Genomic DNA, 21,292 nt, shown 5'->3' on the forward strand with positions numbered 1-21,292 from the left:
CAGTGTTGGACTGGGGTGGGCACAGTAACAAGTCTCACAACACCAGGTTAAAGTCCAACAGGTTTGTTTGGCAGGGCGAGCTTTCGGAGCGCTGCTCCTTCATCAGATAGTGGGACTCAAGTCCCACTCGAGAGACCTCAAGCACCAAACCTGGGCCAACAACCTCTCTCCGGTACCGAGGGAGTGCTGCACTGTTGATAGTGCCGTCTCTCAGATGAGACGGTAAATCTCAAAGGAAGGCAGACACTAATACTTTACTTTGGGGCGGCACGGTAGCACACTGGTTAGCACTGCTGCTTCACAGCTCCAGGGACCTGGGTTCAATTCCCGGCTCGGGTCACTGTCTGTGTGGAGTTTGCACATTCTCCTCGTGACTACATGGGTTTCCTCCGGGTGCTCCAGTTTCTTCCCACAGTCCAAAGATGTGCGGGTTAGGTTGATTGACTATGCTAAATTGCCCCTTAGTGTCCTGAGATGCGTAGATTAGCGGGTAATAATTATGTAGGGATATGGAGGTAGGCCCTGGGTGGGATTGTGGTTGGTGCAGATTTGAATGGGCTGAAGGGCCTCTATCTGCACTGTAGGGTTCTATGAAGAAAATCTCTCACAAGAAGGATTGGGAGAGTTCTCCCGAGTGTCCAATCTCTCAGTCAGCTTCACAAAAAGCAGATTAACTAGTCGTTATCAGATTGTTGCTTCTGAGAATTTAGCTTTTTATTATTCACTCGGGATGTGGGCAACCTCTGACTGGGGTCACTATTTACTGCTCATCCCTAATTGCCCCTTAATCTTTTAAGATTCAATCACATTGCTGTGGCCCTGGAGTCATGTGTAGGCCAGACCAGGTAAGGATGGCAGATTTCCTTCCCTAAAGGATATTGGTGAACCAGATTACAGCAATCGACAATAGGTTACCATTTCATACCATTTCTGCAGTGCAGAAGGAGGCCATTCAGCCCATCGAGTCAGCACCGACAACATCCCACCTAGGCCCTATTACTATAATCCTACATATCCATCCCGCTAATCCCTCTAACCTATGTATCCTGGGACTCAATGGGACAATTTGGAATGGCCAATCAAGATTCGTAGTGAATTCAAATTTCACCATCTGCTGTGGTGGGATTCGTCCCCCAGAGCATCACCCTGGGTCTTTGGATCACTAGTCCAGCGACAATACTACTATGCAAATATCTGGAATTAAGAATCTACTGATGACTGTGAAACCATTGTTGATTGTCGTAAAAACCCATCTGGTTCACTGGTGTCCTTTTAGGGAAGGAAATCTGCCGTCCTTATCTGGGCCTGGCCTAGACGTGACTCCAGAGTCACAGCAATGTTCTGTTCTATTCTATGATTTTAGCTGGCGTGGGCCGAATGGCCTCTGACTGTGTTGTGGCTTCTGTATGGTTTCTATTAACACTCACTGTGTTAAGAAAATGTTCTTCCACATCTTTTCCCCTCATGTCTCTGACCCCAAAGCTCAAATCTGTGTCTCCATGGTCCTTGTAGTCCATCGGCTGCTCCCCCCCTCTGAGAGAAAGCTGACTGGGGCGAGGATGAGAAGGTGGAATCTCCATGAATAACCTCAGCCAGGCTGGGAATTGAACCCACGCTCTTGGCCTTACTCTGCATCACTGACCAGCCGTCCAGCCAACTGAGCTAAACCAACCCTCATGAACTAATGGAAGCAGCTTTGCTTTGTCAACCTTCTCCAAGCCTATATTAATTTTGTACGTCAAATATCACCTCCATCTCCAGTCGCTGCAAGGAGTACAACTTTTGGGTCGGAACTGTGGCACAGTGGTTAGCAGTGTCTCACAGCGCCAGGGACCCGAGTTCAATTCTGGCCTTGGTGACTGTCTGCGCGTTCTCCAAGTCTCTGTGTGGGTTTCCTCCGGGTGCTCCAGTTTCCTCCCACAGTCCAAAGATGTGCAGGTTAGGTGGATTGGCCGTGCTAAATTGCCCTTAATGTCCAAAGATGTGTAGGTTGGGTGGATTGGCCGTGCTAAATTGCCCCTTAATGTCCAAAGATGTGTAGGTTGGGTGGATTGGCTGTGCTAAATTGCCCCTTAATGTCCAAAGATGTGTAGGTTGGGTGGATTGGCCGTGCTAAATTGCCCCTTAATGTCCAAAGATGTGCAGGTTGGGTGGATTGGCCGTGCTAAATTGCCCCTTAATGTCCAAAGATGTGTTGTTAGATGGGTTGGCTACACTAAATTGTCCCTTAGTTTCCAAAGATGCGTAGGTTAGGTGGTCAATTTCTTGTCAATTTCCCATTTCAATCAGGCTCCTGTGACATGTCACTTGGTCGGAGGCGCTAGATAAATGCAAGTTATCGTGGTTGTTGTCGAGTCATCTCTGTTAGGATTCCGAGGGACCAAATGTGGGAGAAAGAGGCTGTAGGTGGGAGGCCGGTTTACGAGATGTAAACGGAAGAATCTAGTGTGCAAATGGTTAATGAAGGGGCTGGTTGTGGACCAGGCTAAAGTGTTGACCAATGGTGTCTTGGGAAGGGTCTGGGGGGAAGAGGTTACTGCAGAATGTGATGTTTGAACAGGGTAGGAGGTCGAAGGTGGGGAGTTTGGAATAAGCAGGAGGGAAGTTGGGGAGGACACCGTGGAAAGATTGTACTTAAAGATCAAATGCAAATGCTTGATTATCTTAAAAAAAACGTAGCCAAATTTCACCTCTCGTCCACTCTGATGGGATGGAAGTCGGTATTCTCCAACTTCAGGTCACGTGTCTGCTATCAGCTCCCATCAGAAATTTAGGCCCAGGCTCATTGGGAGATTGTGTAACCCATCGGCCTAGCTGGTCGACCTGCCACTCAGCCTGAGTTTGTGGTGGAGTCTGCTAGGCCTGACTTGGGCCTGTATGCTGGGCCCTGAGCTCTGGACCTGCCTTGGGCCTAGTAATCTGGGCTTGGGGCCTGAATCAGTGCCGGCATGCTTATCCCTGAGTCTGGAGTCAAGTCTGCTAGGCCTCGCTTGGGCCTAGGGCCTAGGCTTGGGGGCTTGTACCTGAGACAGGCCATGAGCATGGCGGACAGGGCATTCAGAGGCCGCAGAGTGAATTATATAGTTCTGCTGGCCAAACATTTATCCCTCAGCCTCTCTGGTTATTAGAAGATTGGAAGCAACCACAGCAGGAGGAGGCCATTCAGCCCATTATGCTGTTCTACCATTTAATAAGATCATGGCTGATTGGATTGTGCCCTTAAAGCCATTTTTCTTGTTTGCCCCCTGCCCTGATTGCCTTGCCAATCAAAAATCTGTCGTTCTCAGCCTTGAACAGGTCCAATGACCCAGCCCTCCCCCCTGCCCTTCTCAACCTCTTGAGAGAAAGAGATACCCCCTCACCTCCACATAGAACGGGAGACCCCGTATCTGTTATCCTTTCCCCCTAGAAACACCACCTCAGCATCTGTCAGGGCCCCTCAGAATCTTATCTATTTCAATAAAATTCCTATCTGTATCTGTAACACTGCACCCTCTCCTTTCCTTCTCCCCTATGTACTCTATGAACTGTATGTTTTGTCTGTATAGGGCGGCACCATGGTTAGCACTGCTGCCTCACAGCGCCACGGACCCAGGTTCGATTCCCGGCTTGGGTTACTGTCTGTGTGGAGTTTGCACATTCTCCCTGTGTCTGTGTGGGTTTCCTCCGGGTGCTCCGGTTTCCTCCCACAGTCCGAAAGATGTGCTGGTTAGGGTGCGTTGACCCGAACAGGTGCCAGAGTGTGGCAACTAGGGGATTTTCACAGTAACATTATGGCGGTGTTAATGTAAACCTTATTTGTGCCACTCATAAATAAACTTTACAAACTTCATATAGCGCGCAAGAAACAATACTTTTTACTGTATCCCAATGTGACAATAATAAATCAGGTCAAGCGGGAAGGGCTGAGTGATATTTCCACCCTTCTTTCTGCAGGTGAGGACGCAGAGTTGGATGAGGCCTCAGGCCAGAAGGTTGCCATGGCGTCGCAGCCCGGCCTACGGAACCAGGACCTCCTGACGTGCGGGCAGTGTGGCCGCCATTTTCTCCTTAGCAACATCCTCGGCTTCATTGAGCACAAGAAAAGCCGCTGCCAGCGTCCGTCGCGGCTCCGGGAGTCCCGCGGGGGTCCGCACTCCCCCCTCACCGCCCAGCAGGCAGCGGTGGACCCTCTGGCGACGGGGGAGGACGGGCCAGTGGCGTGCGTCCCGGAGATTGGAACGGAGGAGAATCCGGCAAGAGGCGAGTGGCTTTTTCTTTCCTGAAACTTAAGTTAACGTTAAGCTGCGTCTGCCGTTGGTTTTTGAATAAATTGAATGGGAATTTTTGTGAAAAACGATGGTGGCACGCTCACCTCGGAATCAGAAGGTTCCAGGTTCAAGCCTCACTTTGAAACCTGAACACCTGATACTCCAGTGCAACACTGAGGGAGTGCGGGGCTGCCTGCGGCGCTGATTGCGGAGCTGACTACCATACTGAGGGAGTGCTGTGCTTTCCGCAGTGGAGTAGTTTTTATTCATCCGTGGGGCATGGGTGTCGCTGTCCGGGCCAGCATTTATTGCCCTTCCCCAGTTGCCCTTGCTCAGAGGGGCTTTTGAGAGATAACCCCATTGCTGTGGCTCTGGAGTCACATGTAGGCCAGACTGGGTAAGGACGGCAGATTACCTTCCCTAAAGGGAACCAGATGCGTTTTTCTGACAATGGTTTCATGGTCATCAGTAGATTCTTAATTCCAGATTTTTTTTTATTGAATTCAAATTCCGCCATTTGCTGTGGCGGGATGCGAACCTGGGTCCCCCCAAGCTTCTGGATTGATAGAGTAGCAATAATACCACTAGGCCATCATCTCCCCCCTATCTGTGCTGTGCACTCTGGAGTACTGAGGGAGTGTTGTGCTTTTGAAGGTGCCATCTTTAAAATGGGAAGTTAAACCGGTGGTGATGAGCCCTCATGTTGAACCCACTGTAGTCCGTGTGGTGTAGATACGCCCACAGTGCTGTTAAGGAGGGAGCTCCAGGATTTTGACCCAGCGAAGGAATGGTGATATATTTCCAAGTCAGGGTGGTGAGTGGCTTGGAGGGGAATCTCCACATGGTGGTGTTTCCATGTGTCTGCTGCCCCTTGTCCTCCTGGATGGTAGAGTTTGTGGTTTTGGAAGGTGCTGTCTAAGGATCCTTGGTGAATTGCTGCAGTGCATCTTGTAGATGGTACACACTGCTGCTACTGAGTGTCGGGTGGTGGAAGGTGTAGATATTTGCAAATGGGGTGCCAATCAAGCAGGGCAGCTTTGTCCTGGATGGTGTCAAGTGTTGCTGCACCCATCCGGGCAAGTGGAGAGTATTCCATCACACTCCTGACTTGTGCCTTGTAGATGGTGGACAGGCTTTGGGGAGTCAGGGGGTGAGTTACTCACCGCAGGATTCCCAGCCTCTGACCTGCTGTGGTATCTGCAGTATTCATATGACTGGGTCCAGTTCAGTTTCTGGTCAGTGGTAACCCCCTCCCCAGGATGTCGATTGTTCTGACGTTTCTATCTCCGCCACAACTTTTACTGGTGGCTTCGTCAGGTCAGTGAGTCTTAACATATCAGGAAAGCCCCCTACACTCAGGGCAACGGTGGATAAGGGCAGGGAAGGTGCTCTGATTAATTGAAATTCTTCCATTAACAACTTGCATTTGCATAGCACCTTATGGAGCTTCACCGGAGGAATATTTGACACCATCAGATCAGAGGACCAATAGCTCAGCCAAAGAGGCGATGGCCTTGTGGTATTATCGCTAGACTATTAATCTAGAAACTCAGCTAATGTTCCGGGGACCCCAGGTTTGAATCCCGCCATGGCAGATGGTGGAATTTGAATTCAATAAAAAGTATCTGGAACTAAGAATCTACTGATGACCCATTGTCGGAAAAACCCATCTGGTTCACTAATGTCCTTTTAGGGAAGGAAATCTGTCATCCTTACCCAGTCTGGCCTACGTGTGACTCCAGAGCCACAGCAATGTGGTTGACTCTTGACTATCCAAGGGCAACTAGGGATGGGCAATAAATGCTGGCCCAGCCAGCGACACCCATGTCCCACAAATGAATGGAAAAATAGGTAGGCTTTAAGGAGCACCTGGATGGAAGAAAGTGAGTCGGAGAGGTTTAGGGAGAGAATTCCAGAGGGTGCCCGGGCAGCTGGAAGCACGGCCACCGATGGTGGAGCGATTAAGAAATGAAGAAATGTGCAAGAGGCCGGAATTGAGGAACTCGGAGGTCTTGGGAATGTCGTAAGGCTGGAGGAAGTTACAGAGATAGTTGGGGGGGGGGGGAGGTGAGGCTGGGCTGGGATTTGGAAACAAGGTGGAGGAAACAGAGATGTTGCTTAACCAGTGTCGGTCAGTGAGCAGAGCGGGTGGTAATGAGAAAGGACTCGGTGTGAGTTAGGACACGGAGCGTGAGAGGCCAGGCGCACTGGGATAGTCCAATCTCGAGGTGAAGAGGCATCGGTGAAGGATAAAACAGCCAATGAGTTGAACAAGAAGCTTTGTCGCGTGATTTACAGGTCAGGATATGGGCAGTCTCACTGGCGGAGAGGACCTGCTGTGGAAGTTCAACTTAAGCTTTGCTATTGTCAATGTAGATGCATAGAAAGAGGCTGTTCAGCCCATCTCACTTGTGATGGCTCTTTTGAAAAAGCTCAGTCACAGAGGTTTACAGCATGGAAACAGGCCCTTCAGCCTGACCTGTCCATGCCACCCCTTTTTTTAAACCCCTAAGCTAGTCCCAATTGTCCGCATTTTGCCCATATCCCTTTATACCCTCTATAACTGTAACTGTCTAAACACTTTTTAAAAGACAAAATTGTACCGCCTCTTGTTCCAGACACTCACTACCCTCTGTGTGAAAAATTGCCCTCTGGACCTTTTTACATAAAAACATAAGAAATAGGAGCAGGAGTAGGCCAACTAGCCCTTTGAGCCTGCCCCGCCATTCAGTAAGATCATGGCTGATCTGTCGTGGCTCAGTTCCACATTCCCGCCCTCTCCCCATAACCCTTAATCCCCTCTTACCAAAAACCCATCAACCCGCGTCTTAAAAATATTTAGCGAGGCAGCCTCCACCACTTCAACAGGCAGAGAATTCCAGAGATTCACCACCCTTTGAGTGAAGAAGTTCCTCCTCAACTCTGTTCTAAACCGCCCCCCCTTTATCTTGAGGCTGTGCCCCCTAGTCCTACTATCCTTTCTGAGCGGGAAGAGTCTCTCCACCTCTATCCTATCCTTCCCATTCATCATCTTATACGTCTCAATGAGATCTCCCCTCATTCTTCCCTCACCTTAAACCTATATCCTCCAATTTTAGACTCCCCTACCTTTGGGAAAAGATATTGACTCTAGCTATTCTGTGCCCCTCATTATTTTATAGGCCTCTATAACATCGCCCCTCAGCCTTCTACACTCCAGGGAAAAAGGTCCCAGTCTATCCAGCCTCTCCTTATAGCTCAACCCATCAAGCTGCCCAAGTGGCCCCATTTGCCCACAGTTCAGAGGCGTCCGTGTTCGAGTCCTGCCTCAGGATTTGACGCTAAGGGAGGTACATTCGTAACGCAGTCAGACAGACTGAGTGTCACAATCCTTCCAAATGCGCCAATGGCTGGCGGTGACAGCAGGAGAGATTCCTGGCCGGTCACGGAAAGCCCGTCGGAGACTCTGGCCTGCAACATGTAGGTAAAAGTCCAGGTTGCCATAGCAACCTGGACTCCCTGAGTGAACTATAACACAGCTTCCCCCCCTCAGCCCTGCAGATGTTCCCAGTTCCCCATTGAAAGTTCCGACTGAATCTGACTCCATGCCCGTGAGGCAGTGCGTTCTGGATCACAACAACTCACAACGGGAAGAAAAGAATCTGCTTACCTCATCTCTCGTTCTTCTGCCAGTCATCTTTGAGCTGCGTCTTCTGATTCCTGACCCTCCCACCAGCAGGGACCATCTTCCCCTTTCTCCTCGAGTGCCTCCATCAAAACTCGCCTTCCATTTCTCTCCCTTATCCTGAACAATCCCGTTTTAGCGCAACATGAGAAGGTGTTGACCGTTCAGCCACACCTTGAACCTGTTCCGCCACCCTGCGAGTCGGTTATGGCAGCTTTACCTTCTAATTCCATATATTATCTATGGGCGGCATGGTGGCGCAGTGGGTTAGCACCACTGCCTCACAGCGCCGGGGACCTGGGTTCGATTCCTGGCTTGGGTCGCTGTCTGTGTGGAGTCTGCACATTCTACCCCCCCCTCCATGTCTTTGACAAAGGGTCGTCTGGACTTGAAACGTCAGCTCTTTTTCTCCCCTTACAGATGCTGCCAGACCTGCTGAGATTTTCCAGCATTTTCTCTTTTGGTTTCAGATTCCAGCAGTAATTTGCTTTCATCCGGTTCTGTTTTTCTTCCCGTGTCTGCTTGGGTTTCCTCCGGGTCTCCGGTTTCCTCCCATAGTCCAAAAGATGTGCTGGTTAAGGCGCACTGGCTGTGCTAAATTCTTCCTCAGTGTAACCCGAACAGGAGTGTAGCGACTAGGGGATTTTCACAGTAACTTCATTGCGGTGTTAATGTAAGCACTAATAAATAAACTAACACAAATTTTAAACGACTTACATTAACCCAGGGAAACAGATTCCAATTTTTATTATTTGAGAATTTAGGACTTTGCTGGGTCTGGAATGCCACACAAATCTTTATTTTGCCATCAGGAACTGTTGCCATGGAACCCTGTCGGGTGAGATTAGATCAACTGTAGAGCCATCACTGAGCTATGACCATTTTAATCCAGAAATTCTCATTCTTGTCCTCAAATCCCTCCCTATCTCTGTAACTTCCTCCAACCCCCAAACCTCTTGAGATTCCTGCACCCCTTTAACGCAGGCACCCCCGCCTCACGCATCTCAAGATTTAATATTTTTTTGTTATTCGTTCGTGGGACATGGGTGTCGCTGGCTGGGCCAGCATTTATTGCCCATCCCTCGTTGGCCTTGGAGGGCAATTGAGTGTCAACCACATTGCTGTGGCTCTGGAGTTACATGTAGGCCAGACCGGGTAAGGACAGCAAATTTCCTTCTCTAAAGGACATTAGTGAACCTGATGAATTTTTCCAGCATGATTCTCTCAACCTGTCTACTCTTGCTGCACAGTGGTTAGCACTGCTGCCTCACGGCACCAGGGACCCGGGTTCAATTCCCAGCCTCGCGTCACTGTCTGTGTGGAGTCTGCATGTTCTCCCCATGTCTGCGTGGGCTTCCTCTGTGTGTTCCAGTTTCCTCCCACAGTCCAAAGATTAGGTGGATTGGCCATGCTAAATTGCCCCTTAGTGTCCAAAGATGTGCAGGTTAGGTGGATTGGCCATGCTAAATTGCCCCTCAGGAGGACTAGCTAGGGTAAATGCATGGGGATAGAGCCAGGGTGGGATTGTGAACGGTACACACTCGATGGGCCGAATGGTCTCCTTCTGCACTGTAGGGATTCTATGATTCATGCCTCCACTGAGGTCAAATGTCACATCCCCACACCACCCCCCACCCCCCGTTCCCTGGCTGTGTAGCTGCCACCTACCCCAGCAAACGCAGACGCGTGTTGGAGACAGGCTCCCCGCCCCCCCCCCACCCATACCTCCCCCCCAGGACCCCGAGGATTGTCTCTTCTTGCTCTGTCTCCCACCCCTCCATGAGCCGTGACACATACACAAACCACACCCTCCCAACCCACCCCTAGACCCACGCGCCACCATGGATGCTGGCGGCTCCTGTCTCGTTGGTTGTACGGTTGGCTGGTTCCTGCTCGTTGTCTGCTGAGGAACAAACAAAACAAACCACAGCGCGTAGCTTTCAACGAGAGAAAAAAGTCCCCTCTGGCTCGGAGGAGGAAGTGAATATTCAGATTGTACATCTGCTGCTCAAACAGCTTCTGCTTTTTCTCCGAGCGACCGGCCCAGTAACCCCCCCGCCTCCATGTTGGGCTCCGCTGCCACTTCCTCAGGAGGAGGGCCAAATTGCCATGGTTACGGGGCCCTGGGGGAATTGACATGGGTTTGGTGGCGAGTGAGGTGAAGGGGGGGTTGGCATTGAAGTAGGATTGGGAGAGTAAATAGAGACTCATTGAAAAGTGGAAGGCTTAGGGTGTTCCTTTGCCTCCTTTCTGTGTAGGCCCCAAACTCTGGTAGGCCCAGGAGAGGGCACGATGGGCCGAATGGCCCACTCTTGTGTGTGTTTTCGATGTTTTTTTGAGGCAGCAGAATGCCCAGCGCCGGTTATACTTGTGGCTGTCTCTCACCTGCGCCACAAACCTGTACAAACCAGTATTTGACGGGCCGCGCCTTTAACCTTAGGGCTTCTGGAGCCCTGCCAAGACAGTCAGACAGATAATCTCAACATGTTTATTCCAGCAAGTTGCCGGCTAAGGGAGGGCATTGTGTTGGTGCCTGCCACGCCAGCATGGGGCAGGACTGTACGTGCCTATCTCCTCCTCCTCCCCGAGTTGTGGGGACATCTCCCACAAGGCCGTCCTTAAGAAAAAGCAAGATTTGTCTCCGTCTCTCTCTTTCCCGTGAGATCTGTCACCTTCAGCCTACGATTGGTAGACTTGGGACAGGTGCCAATCTCTGACTCACAAGGTCGCAGGCTCCAAGCCGCAGCACTAGGCCCGATAGGCCTGATACTCCCAGTGTTGGCGCTGAGGGAGTGTTGCGCTGTTGGAGGTGCGGCTTTTTTTTTGGATGACACATTAAACCTCGGCGTCAGCCCTCCCCACATCACCTGTCCTCCTCCTCCTCCCCCAACCCAGCCCTCTCAAGGTGGGCGTAATGTGTCCTGGAGCTGTGGCCTTATCCCTGGTGAAATCAGCCAGTGTTTATCCCGCAAGCAACACCTTAAAAATAAATACAGATTACCTGGTCATTATTTCCTTGTTCGTTGAATCCGTGCAGTGCCACTTGGCCCATCGGGTCTGCATCAACCAAAATCCCACCTAGGTCCTATCCCTGTAATCCCATGCATTGACCCTGTTAATCCCCCTGACACTAAGGGGCAACTTAGCATGGCCAATTCACCTAACCTGCATGTCTTTGGACACTAAGGGGCAATTTAGCATGGCCAATCCACCTAACCTGCATATCTTTGGACACTGAGGGGCAGTTTGGCATGGCCAATCCATCTAATCTGCACATCTTTGGACCCTAAAGGGCAATTTGGCATGGCCAATCCACCTAACCTGCACACCTTTGGACACTAAGGGGCAATTTAGCATGGCCAATCCACCTAACCTGCACACCTTTGGACAGTAAGGGGCAATTTAGCATGGCTAATCCACCTAACCTGCACATCTTTGGACACTAAGGGGCAACTTGGCATGGCCAATCCACCTAATCTGCACATCTTTGGACGCTAAGGGGCAATTTATCGTGGCCAATCCACTTAACCTGCACATCTTTGGACTGTGGGAGGAATCCAGGGTAACCGGAGGAAACCCACGCAGACACGGAGAATGTGCAGACTCCGTACAGAGTTAGTGTTGTGGGAGCTTGCTGTGCGCATTTGCTCTCTGCGTTCCCTGCGTGGTCATGCCAGCTGCAGTTCAAAAAAAAGTAGTTGGGGCGATTCGGGAGGTTGTGAAACGTATTTCGCTGGTTTTGACTTGGTGGTGATGGTGGTGGTTCTGGACAGGGCGGATGTGGAGCGGGCGTTACCACCCTCCCCCCCCCCCCCCGTGGGACAATCTAGGACCGCAGTCATCCCTGTCAGGGGTCGCCCATTTAAAACAGTTGAGGAGACTATTTCTCTCTTGAGGACTGTTAATCTTCGGGACTCCCTTCCTCAAAAAATGGGGTATGGGGAGGGAGAAGGGGAGGTGGTAAAGGAGGGAGAAGGAGCAGGGAAAGTGGTGGCAGGGTAACGCCTTAAAGGTAACCTATCACCAACACCGGAAAAGCAATGTTAACAATAGCATTGACTCAATAGGCCGAATGGTGAGTTGCAAAAGGTGCTATATAAATGCAAGACTTCCAGTTTAAAAAAAAATCACAGAAGCACCACACAGGTTGGATAACACCCCATTTGCTACTGAACCCAAACTGGGCAGCACGGTGGCACAGTGGTTAGCACTGCTGCCTCACAGCACCAGGGACCCGGGTTCAATTCCGACCTCAGGTCACTGTCTGTGTGGAGTCTGCACATTCTCCCTGTGTCTACATGGGTTTCCTTGGGGTCTCTGGTTTCCTTCCACAGTCCAAACATTAGGTGGATTGGCCGTGCTAAATTTGATTTATTATTGTATTGAGATACAGTGAAAAGTATTGTTTCTTGCATGCTATACAAAGCATACCGTTCACAGAGTGTACAGGGGAGAAGGAAAGGAGAGGGTGCAGAATGTAGTGTAGTGTAGTATAGCTAGGGTGCAGAGAAAGATCAACTTAATATGTGATAGATCCATTCAAAAGTTTGATGGCAGCAGGGAAGAAGCTGTTCTTGAGTCAGTTTGTAAATGACCTTAGATTTTTTGACCCCTAGTGTCCAAAGATGTGCAGGTTGGGTGGATTGGCCATGATAAATTGCCCCTTAGTTTCCCGAGTGTGTATGTTAGGGGGATTAGTGATGAGGTTATGGAGATAGGAGATAAGATGCTCTGTCGGAGAGTTGGTGTAGTCTCGATGAGCCGAATGGCCTGCTTCTGCACTGCAGGGATCCCAAGATTCTCTGACTACAACAATACGGTCTGCAGTCCTCGCATCTGTGCTGACTGTATCTTGGGGAGGGGGGAAGAAAACAGGTCAAGCAAGGTTGTTACAGTTGGCCGTGGTGTTTGGGCTTATTGCAATGGCTCCCTTGGCCAGAAGTCCTGGTTAGGAGTGGTGACTTGGGGTTGGAGTGTCAGCAGCAAGTCAGGATGGGTATCTGGCCCATCGGAAAAGGGGGCGGGGGGGGAAGAAAAGTCCTTACTCTTCATTTTCCTGCTGTCTCAAATTACACGCCGTGGTGGGTTGCCCCTGGTTACCGGCCTAGCTGTAATCTCTCCCGACACAGGCCTGAAGCAACACCACGGTGTAATCTGAAGCACTCAGTCAGGCTTTTGTTAATTTGCATATTAACATATGTCTCCAAATCCCTGAGGTGTTGTCTGTTCATTAATATTCTTCCCTGCTCCGAATCCTAGGACATTTCCCTGCGGAGTTCCCGTTCCATCTCTCGGATTTACATTCATGGGTGTGGGACTTGAAGGGGGGCGGGGGGTTGCAGTGAGGTGGGGAGAGAGAGCATTTGCATTTTTTAATTAGTCTGGATAATTATTTGTTGAATATTCATTTGAGCGACTGCCTCCGGAATCAGGAAACTCGGAGAGAGAGAGAGAGAAAAGAAATCCTTACCCCTGGAAGCCCTTGGCACATCACGGGATTAGCCAGCTGCACCTGTGTCAGGTCCGGCGAGACTGGCTCTGATGAGGAAAACAACACAAAGAAGAACGATTAAACCCTTGCACCGAGAGAGGGTGTTTTTCCCTTCTCGGATGGGGGCCGGGGTACACAGTTTGTGAAATGGGGGAGGCCTCCTCCTCATCCAAGACCCATATCTCCGCCACCCCACCCCGCCAAGGTCATGAACACTATCAGGAAGAAGGAAGCTGGCCCTTTCCCCTTGTCCCCTTCCTCACCTTTAGACCTATTTTGTTCTTCGCCCCAGCTGATGTTTTCAAGGAAAATTTTAGGCCGAACCCTCCAAACGCCTCACGCGGCCCCTTTAAGTGCGTTATTTCTTTTTTGAAGTGTAGCACTCTGTTGTGCACAGCAAGATCGTAGAAACTAGAAGCAGGAGTTGGCCCTTCCAGTCTGCTCCCCCATTCATTTTGACCATGGCTGGTCATCAAATTCCCCCCACTTCCTCCCATATCCCTCGATCCCTTTAGCCCCAAGAGCTATATCTAATTTATTTCTTGAAATCACACAATGTTTTGGTCTCAACTACTTTCTGTGGGAGTGAATTCCACACATTCACCACCCTTTGGGTGAAGAAATTTCTCCTCACCTCAGTCCTAAAAGGTTTACCCTCTTATCCTCAAACTATAACCCCCAGTTCTGTTCTCTCCCCGCCACCATCAGGAACATTCTTTCTGAATCTACCCTGTCTAACCTTGTTAGAATTTTATAATTTCTATGAGATCCCCTCTCTCTCTTCTGAACCCCACTGAATATAATCCTGACCCACTTAGTCTCTTCTCAAATGACAGATCTGCCCCCACTGGCAGTACTCAGACCTCGCACTAAGTTGATCTTTCTCTACACCCAAGCTATGACCGTAACACTACATTCTGCACTGTCTCCTTTCCTTGTCTATGAACAGTATGTTTTGCATAGTGCACAAGAAACAATACTTTTCACTGTATACCAATACATGGGACAATAATAAATCAAAGATGATGCCCCCCCCCCCCAAGACAATTGTGTCCGTGTGTGGGTGTGTGTCTGTGTGTGTGTCCGTGTGTATGTCCATGTGTTTGTGTGTGCGTGCCTGTATGTTGGTGACTGAGGGATAAACATATTGTGAAAGAGTCACCAGGGACAGCTGTTCCCCAGAGAGAGGTAGCCACGGGATTTGAGCAGGTAGACAGGATTAACCTCCCACCTCACGGTGTCTCCCAGCAATGGGACTCTCACCCCATGCAGTGCTGGCAGTGGGGCCTAGATTTCTCCCCCAAGCCTCTGGCCTCATGAACCCACCATTTCCAGTCTGGGACGCCCTGTGCCACTTGGCATTTGTACCCCTGAGGTGCAGTGACTGACGTAATGTAGGAAAGTTTCGCAGCTTGTTCACGCATCATAAACTCCCACAAACAGCGGCGTGCTAAAGGCCAGATAGGGCAGCACAATGGCAGTGGTTAGCACTGCTGCCTCACAGCATCAGGGACCCAGGTTCAATTCCAGGCTTGGGTCACTGTCTGTGTGGGTTTCCTCCGGGTGCTCCAGTTTCCTCCCACAGTCCAGCGATGTGCAGCTTAGGTGCACTGGCTATGCTGAACTGCTCCTCAATTTTGATTTGATTTATTATTGTCACACGTATTAACATACAGTGAAAGGTATTGTTTCTTGTGCACTATACAAACAAACATATTGTTCATAAAGAAGGAAATGAGACGGTGCAGAATGTAGTGTTACAGTCATAGCTAGAGTATAGTGAAAGATCAACTTAATGCAAGGTAGGTCCATCCAAAAGTCTGATGGCAGCAGGGAAGAAGCTGTTCTTGAGTTGGTTGATACATGACCACAGATTTTTATATCTTTTTCCCAATGGAAGAAGGTGGAAGAGAGAATGTCCAGGGTACGTGGGGTCCTTAATTATGCTGGCTGCTTTGCTGAGGCAGTGTGGATGGAGTCAATGGATGGGAGGCTGGTTTGCGTGATGGATTGGGCTACATTCACGACCTTTTGTAGTTCCTTGCGGTCTTGGGCAGAGCAGGAGACATACCAAGCTGTAATACAACTGGAAAGAATGCTTTTTATGGTGCATCTGTAAAAGTTGGTGAGAGTTGTAGCTGACATGCCAAATTTCCTTAGTCTTCTGAGAAAGTAGAGGGCGTTGGTGGGCTTTCTTAACTAAATAGTGTCAGTATGGGGAACCAGGATAGGTTGTTGGTGATCTGGACACCTAAAAACCTGAAGCTCTCGACCCTTTCTACTTTATCCCCATTGATGTAGAAGGTGCATATTCTACTTTATGCTTCCTGAAGTCAATGATGATCTCCTTCGTTTTGCTGACATTGAGGGAGAGATTATTGTTGCCATACCAGTTCACCAGATTCTCTATCTCATTCCTGTACTCTGTCTTGTCATTGTTTGAGATCCAACACTACAGTGCTGTCGTCAGCAAACTTGAAAACCAAGTTGGAGGGGAATTTGGCCACACAATTGTAAGTGTAAAAGGACTATAGTAGAGGGCTGAGAATACAGCCTTATGGGGCACCAGTGTTGAGGATGATGGGGTTATGGTGGGATTGTTATTGATGCAGATGGGCTAAATGGCCTCCTTCTGCACTGTAGGGATTTCTATAATAAATCACAAAAAGCTAACATGCAGGTTCAGCAGGTAATCGGGAAGGCAAATGTATATTAGCCTTTGTTTTAAAAGAAACTGAGTATAAAAATAGGGACTTCCTAAACTATATAAGAAACTAGTTAGACTGCATCTAGAATACTGAAGCTCTGGTCCCCTTATCTAAGGGAGGATATACTGGCATTGGAGACAGTCCAGAGAAGGTTCACTGGGTTGATCCCAGGTATGAAGGGATTTTCTTATGAGGAGAGGGTGAGCGGGCGACACAGTGGTTAGCACTGCTGCCTTACTGTGCCAGGGACCCCGGGTTCGATTCCTGGCTTGGGTCATTGCCTGTGCCTGCGTGGGTTTTCTCCAACAGTCCGAAAGACGTACTGGTTAGGGTGCATCAGCCGTGCTAAATTCTCCCTCAGCGTACCCGAACAGGCGCTGGAGACTGGGGGGATTTTCACAGTAACTTCATTGCAGTGTTAATGTAAGCCGACTTGTGACAGTGATAAATAAACTTCGGTTGGGCCTGTACTCATTGAGAGTTTAGAAGAATGAGGGGCGACCTTTTTGAAACATATTGGATTCTTTGGTGGGGGAGGTTGGCAGGGTAGATGCTGAGAGGCTGTTTCCCCCTTGTGGGAGAGTTTGGGACCAAAGTGGGTAATCTCAGAGTAAGGAGGGGGGATCACCGACTGAAGACAGAGATGAGAAATCCTTCTCTCGGAGGGGAGTGTATCTGTGGCATTCTTTACCACAGAGGGTTGTAGAGGCTGGGTCCTGAAGTGTGTTCAAAGCTGAGATAGATTTTTGATCAGTAAGGGAATGGAAGGTTATGGGGATAAGGCAGCAAAGTTGAGGATTATGACATTAGAACAGCCATAATCTCATTGAATGATAGAGCCAACTCAGTGGGCCGAATGGCCTACTCCAGCTTCTACGTCTTATAGTCTCTGTGTCTGTGGTAGCTCTCTCAGCTTATCCCATTTCCCTGCCCTTTCCCCCTCATCCCGTAACTGTTTCCCCATCTAGTTTTTGGAAAGCCTCAGTTGAACCTGCCTGCACCACACCCCTGGGTGGCACAATCCATCCTCCTTACCACTCGCTGTGTAGAAATGCTTCCCCTCAAGCTTGCCATTGGCCTTTTCCCCAATCGCCTTTACATTGAGGTGGGCCAAATAGCCTGCTCTGTGCTGTAATCTGGAAAGTGCCTTTGGGATTGGACTCCATTGAATCATAGAATCCTACAGTACAGAAGGAGGCCACTCGGCCCATCAACACTACACCAATTACAATCCTACCCAGGCCCTATCCCCATAACCCCATATATTTACCCTAGCTTGTTCCCCTACACTAAGGGGCAATTTAGCATGACCAATCCACCTAACCTGCGCATCTTTGGACACTAAGGGGCAATTTAGCATAGCCATTCCCCCTAATCTGCATATCTTTGGACTGTGGGAGGAAACCGGGGCACCTGGAGGAAACCCACGCAGACACGAGGAGCATGTGCAGACTCCGCACACACAGTGATCCAATTTGGGAATTGAACCTGGCTTCTTGGCACTGTGAGGCAGCAATGCTAACCACTGTACCACCGTGCCACCTATAGACAAATCCATCGAGATGAATAGGATGGAAATGGAAGAATTTTGATTTTTGATTTGATTTATTATTGTCATATGTATTAACATACATTGAGAAGTATTGTTTCTTGTGCGCTATACAGACAAAGCATCCTGTTCATGGAGAAGGAAAGGAGAGGGTGCAGAATGTAGTGTTACAGTCATCGCTAGGGTGTAGAGAAAGATCAACTTAATGAGGGTAGGTCCATTCAAAAGTCTGACAGCAGCAGGGAAGAAGCTGTTCTTGAGTCGGTTGGTACATGACCTCAGACTGTTGTATCTTTTTCCCGACGGAAGGAGGTGGAAGAGAGAATGTCTGGGGTGCGTGAGGTCCTTAATTATGCTGGCTGCTTTTCCAAGGCAGCGGGAAGTGTAGACAGAGTCAATGATGGGAGGCTGGTTTGCGTGATGCATTGGGCTACATTCGTGACCTTTTGTAGTTTCTTGCGGTCTTGGTCAGAGCAGGAACAATACCAAGCTGTGATACAACCAAAAAGAATGCTTTCTATGGTGCATCTGTAAAAGTTGGTGAGAGTCTTAGCTGATATGCCAAATTTCCTTAGTCTTCTGAGAAAGTGGAGGCGTAGGAAGTAGAATAGGATACGCGCTCCGTAAGTGCATTTGGTTTTAGTTTAGGCAGGCATTGTGATTGGTGCAGGCTTGGAGGGCCGAAGGGCCTGTTCCTGTGCTGCTCTTTGATCTTTGTAAACCTACTTGTGACTAATAAATAATTTCTTTAAAATGTGATAGGCAGAAGTTGGATGTTGCAGCCAGGAAGTGGGTGCAGGTGTAATATATGAATAGATGTGTAAAATATTATCTCATGCAAATAGCAAACACTTTGCAAAGCACTGACAACTTGCTTCTCAAACATAGTACAGGTTGATGGCCTGTCATTAAATGTGACAACAACGTGGGCTAATTAGTGGACCAAAAGACTGGTCAGAAAGTGTTACGAGAATGTTGTAAAGGAGGGGAGAGAGAGATAGAGAGGTGGAGAGGTTTAGGGAGGGAATTCCAGAGATAAGGGTCCAGGCAGCTGAGGGCATAAGAAATAGGAGCAGGAGTAGGCCATCTAGTCCTTCGAGCCTGCCCCACCATTTAACAAGATCATGGCTGATCTGAAGTGGATCAATTCCACTTTCCCACTTTCTCCCCATAACCCTTAATTCCCTTGTCTATCAGAAACCTATCTACCCATGAGTTAAATATATTCAGCGAGGTAGCCTCCACCACTTCAATGGGTACAGAATTCCAGACACTCACCACCCTTTGAGTGAAGAAGTTCCTCCTCAACTCTGATCTAAACTGCTCCCCCCCCCCGCCTTATTTTGAGGCTGTGCCCTTCAGTTCTGTTGGTATGGTAGCCAATGGTCAATATGGGGAAGATGTGACTAGAGAGAGTGCAGAGGATATTCTTCCGGATGTTGCTTGGGCTGCAATGCTTCAGCAATGAAGAGAGAGACTGGTTAGGCTGGAGTTGTTTCCATTTGTTGTTCTTTGTTCTATCTTGATTGATACATGAACAGGAGACAGAGGATTAGAAACTGCATAGTGGGCCTAAATAAGGATCGGGAATCGGTGCTGGCTTGATAGGCCGAAGGGCCTGTTTCTTGTTCTTTCTTGGAGCAGAAGAGGCTGGAGTGGGGGTACCTCTGAATGAAAAAGGTTTTTCTCAAACCCCTTCTGAATCTCCTGCCTCTCACTCTAAAATTCTGCCCCCTCGTGATTGACCCCTCAACCAAGGGTGACAGCTACTCCCTACTCATCCTGTCCACACCCCACGTTCTCCCTTCTGTCGGGAAAAAGATACAAAAGTCTGAGATTACCGGCTCAGAGGGAGGTGGGACTCTGGAATGCATTGCCTGGGAAGGCTGGAAACCTTACAACCTTTAAAGAATATTTGGATGAGCACTTGAGACACCATAACATTCAAGGATACTGCAGATCTGAAACAGAAAATGCTGGAAAATGTCAGCGGGTCTGACAGCATCTGTGGGGAGAGAATAAGAGCCAACATTTTAAATCGGCTCTGACAAAGGATCATTCAGCCTTGAACCATTGGCTCTATTCTCTCCTCACAGATGCTGTCAGACCTGCTGAGATTTTCCAGCATTTTATGTTTCGGATAACATTCAAGGATATGGAACAGGTGCTGGAAGATGGGATTAGTGCCTTTTGCAAGTTCCAGACTCCCACCCTTTAGGTGAAAAGATTTTCCTCAAATGCTCTCTAAATCTCTGCCCCCGACTCCATACCAACCCCTCCACTACGGGGAAAAGTTCCATCCTATCTATCCCATCTACCCCATCGTACTTATGTACACCTTAATCGTGTCCCTCCTCTGCTCCAGAGAAAACAACCCGAGCCTATCCAGTCTCTCCTTACAGCTCAAACGCTCCATCCCAGGCAGCATCCTGGTGAATCTCCCCTGTATCCCCTCTAGTATCCCCTGAAACCAGAACTAGAGAGCACAGCCTCAAAATAAGGGGGGTGGGGGGGGGGTGCAGTTTAGAACAGAGTTGAGCAGGAACTTCTTACTCAAAGGGTGGTGAATCTCTGGAATTCTCTGCCCATTGAAGCAGTGGAGACTACCTCGCTGAATATATTTAAGTCACAGGTAGATAGATTTCTGATAGACAAGGGAATTAAGGGTTATGGGGAGCCGGCGGGAAAGTGGAACTGATCCACTTCAGATCAGCCATGATCTTATTGAATGGCAGGGCAGGCTCGCAGGGCTAGATGGCCTACTCCTGCTCCTATTTCTTATGTTCTTATGTTCTAGTGCTACCACATCCTTCTTATAGTGAGGTGACCAGAACGGCACACAGTACTCCAGCTGTGAAACATAGAATCCCGATAGCGCAGAAACAGGCCATATGGCCCATCGAGCTTACACTGGCAATACTCCCACCCAGGCCAGATCTCTGACAGAGCATTTTACCTAGGCCCTATCCCCGTAATCACACGCATTTACCCTGCTAATCCCTCTGACACGAAGGGGCAATTTAGCCCAGCCAATCCACCGAGCTAGCACATCTTTGAGGTGTGGGAGGAAACTGGAGCACCCGGAGGAAACCTACGCAGATACAGGGAGAACGTGCAGACTCCACACAGATAGTGACTCGAGGCCAGAATTGAACCTGGGTCCCTGGTGCGGTGAGGCAGCAGTGCTAACCACCATGCCACCCTTTGGCCTAACCAACACCCTGTATGGCTGCAAAATAATCTCCTTGCGCTTAGACGCCATACCCCAACTGATGGAAGCAAGTGTCCCATGTGCCTTCTTAACTGTCCAATTCACTTGCTCTATGGTAGAGAGGAGTGAGGCCATGGAGGGATTTGAAAATGACGATAAGGAATTGAGAGCTGAGGAACTGTCTATCCGTGAGTATAGGGATGAGTTAACTTGACCTTTACTGACCATTTTGATTTGATTTATTAATGTCACATGCATTGGGACACAGCAGAAAGTATTGTTTCTTGTGCACTTTACAGACAAAGCATACCATTCATTGAGTACATAGGGGAGAAGGAAAGGAGAAGGTGCAGAATGTAATGTTACAGTCATAGCTAGGGTGTAGAGAAAGATCAACTTAAATAAAAGCAAATTACTGC

At 49.1% G+C, this 21,292-nt stretch overlaps 1 protein-coding gene across 1 annotated transcript in view; it reads left to right on the top strand.

Moving 5' to 3' along the window:
* Positions 1-21,292, top strand: part of LOC145340241 (B-cell lymphoma/leukemia 11B-like) — a 37,416-nt gene that overhangs the window by 9,826 nt on the left and 6,298 nt on the right. The window contains exon 2 of the mRNA XM_080184687.1: positions 3,937-4,242. Coding sequence (XP_080040813.1) covers positions 3,937-4,242 — 306 coding nt within the window. The remainder of the gene's footprint in view (positions 1-3,936; positions 4,243-21,292) is intronic.

This window comes from Carcharhinus amblyrhynchos, unplaced genomic scaffold (genome assembly GCF_965287045.1).
Source record: "Carcharhinus amblyrhynchos unplaced genomic scaffold, sCarAmb.v2.hapA scaffold_867, whole genome shotgun sequence".
NCBI lineage: Eukaryota > Metazoa > Chordata > Chondrichthyes > Carcharhiniformes > Carcharhinidae > Carcharhinus > Carcharhinus amblyrhynchos.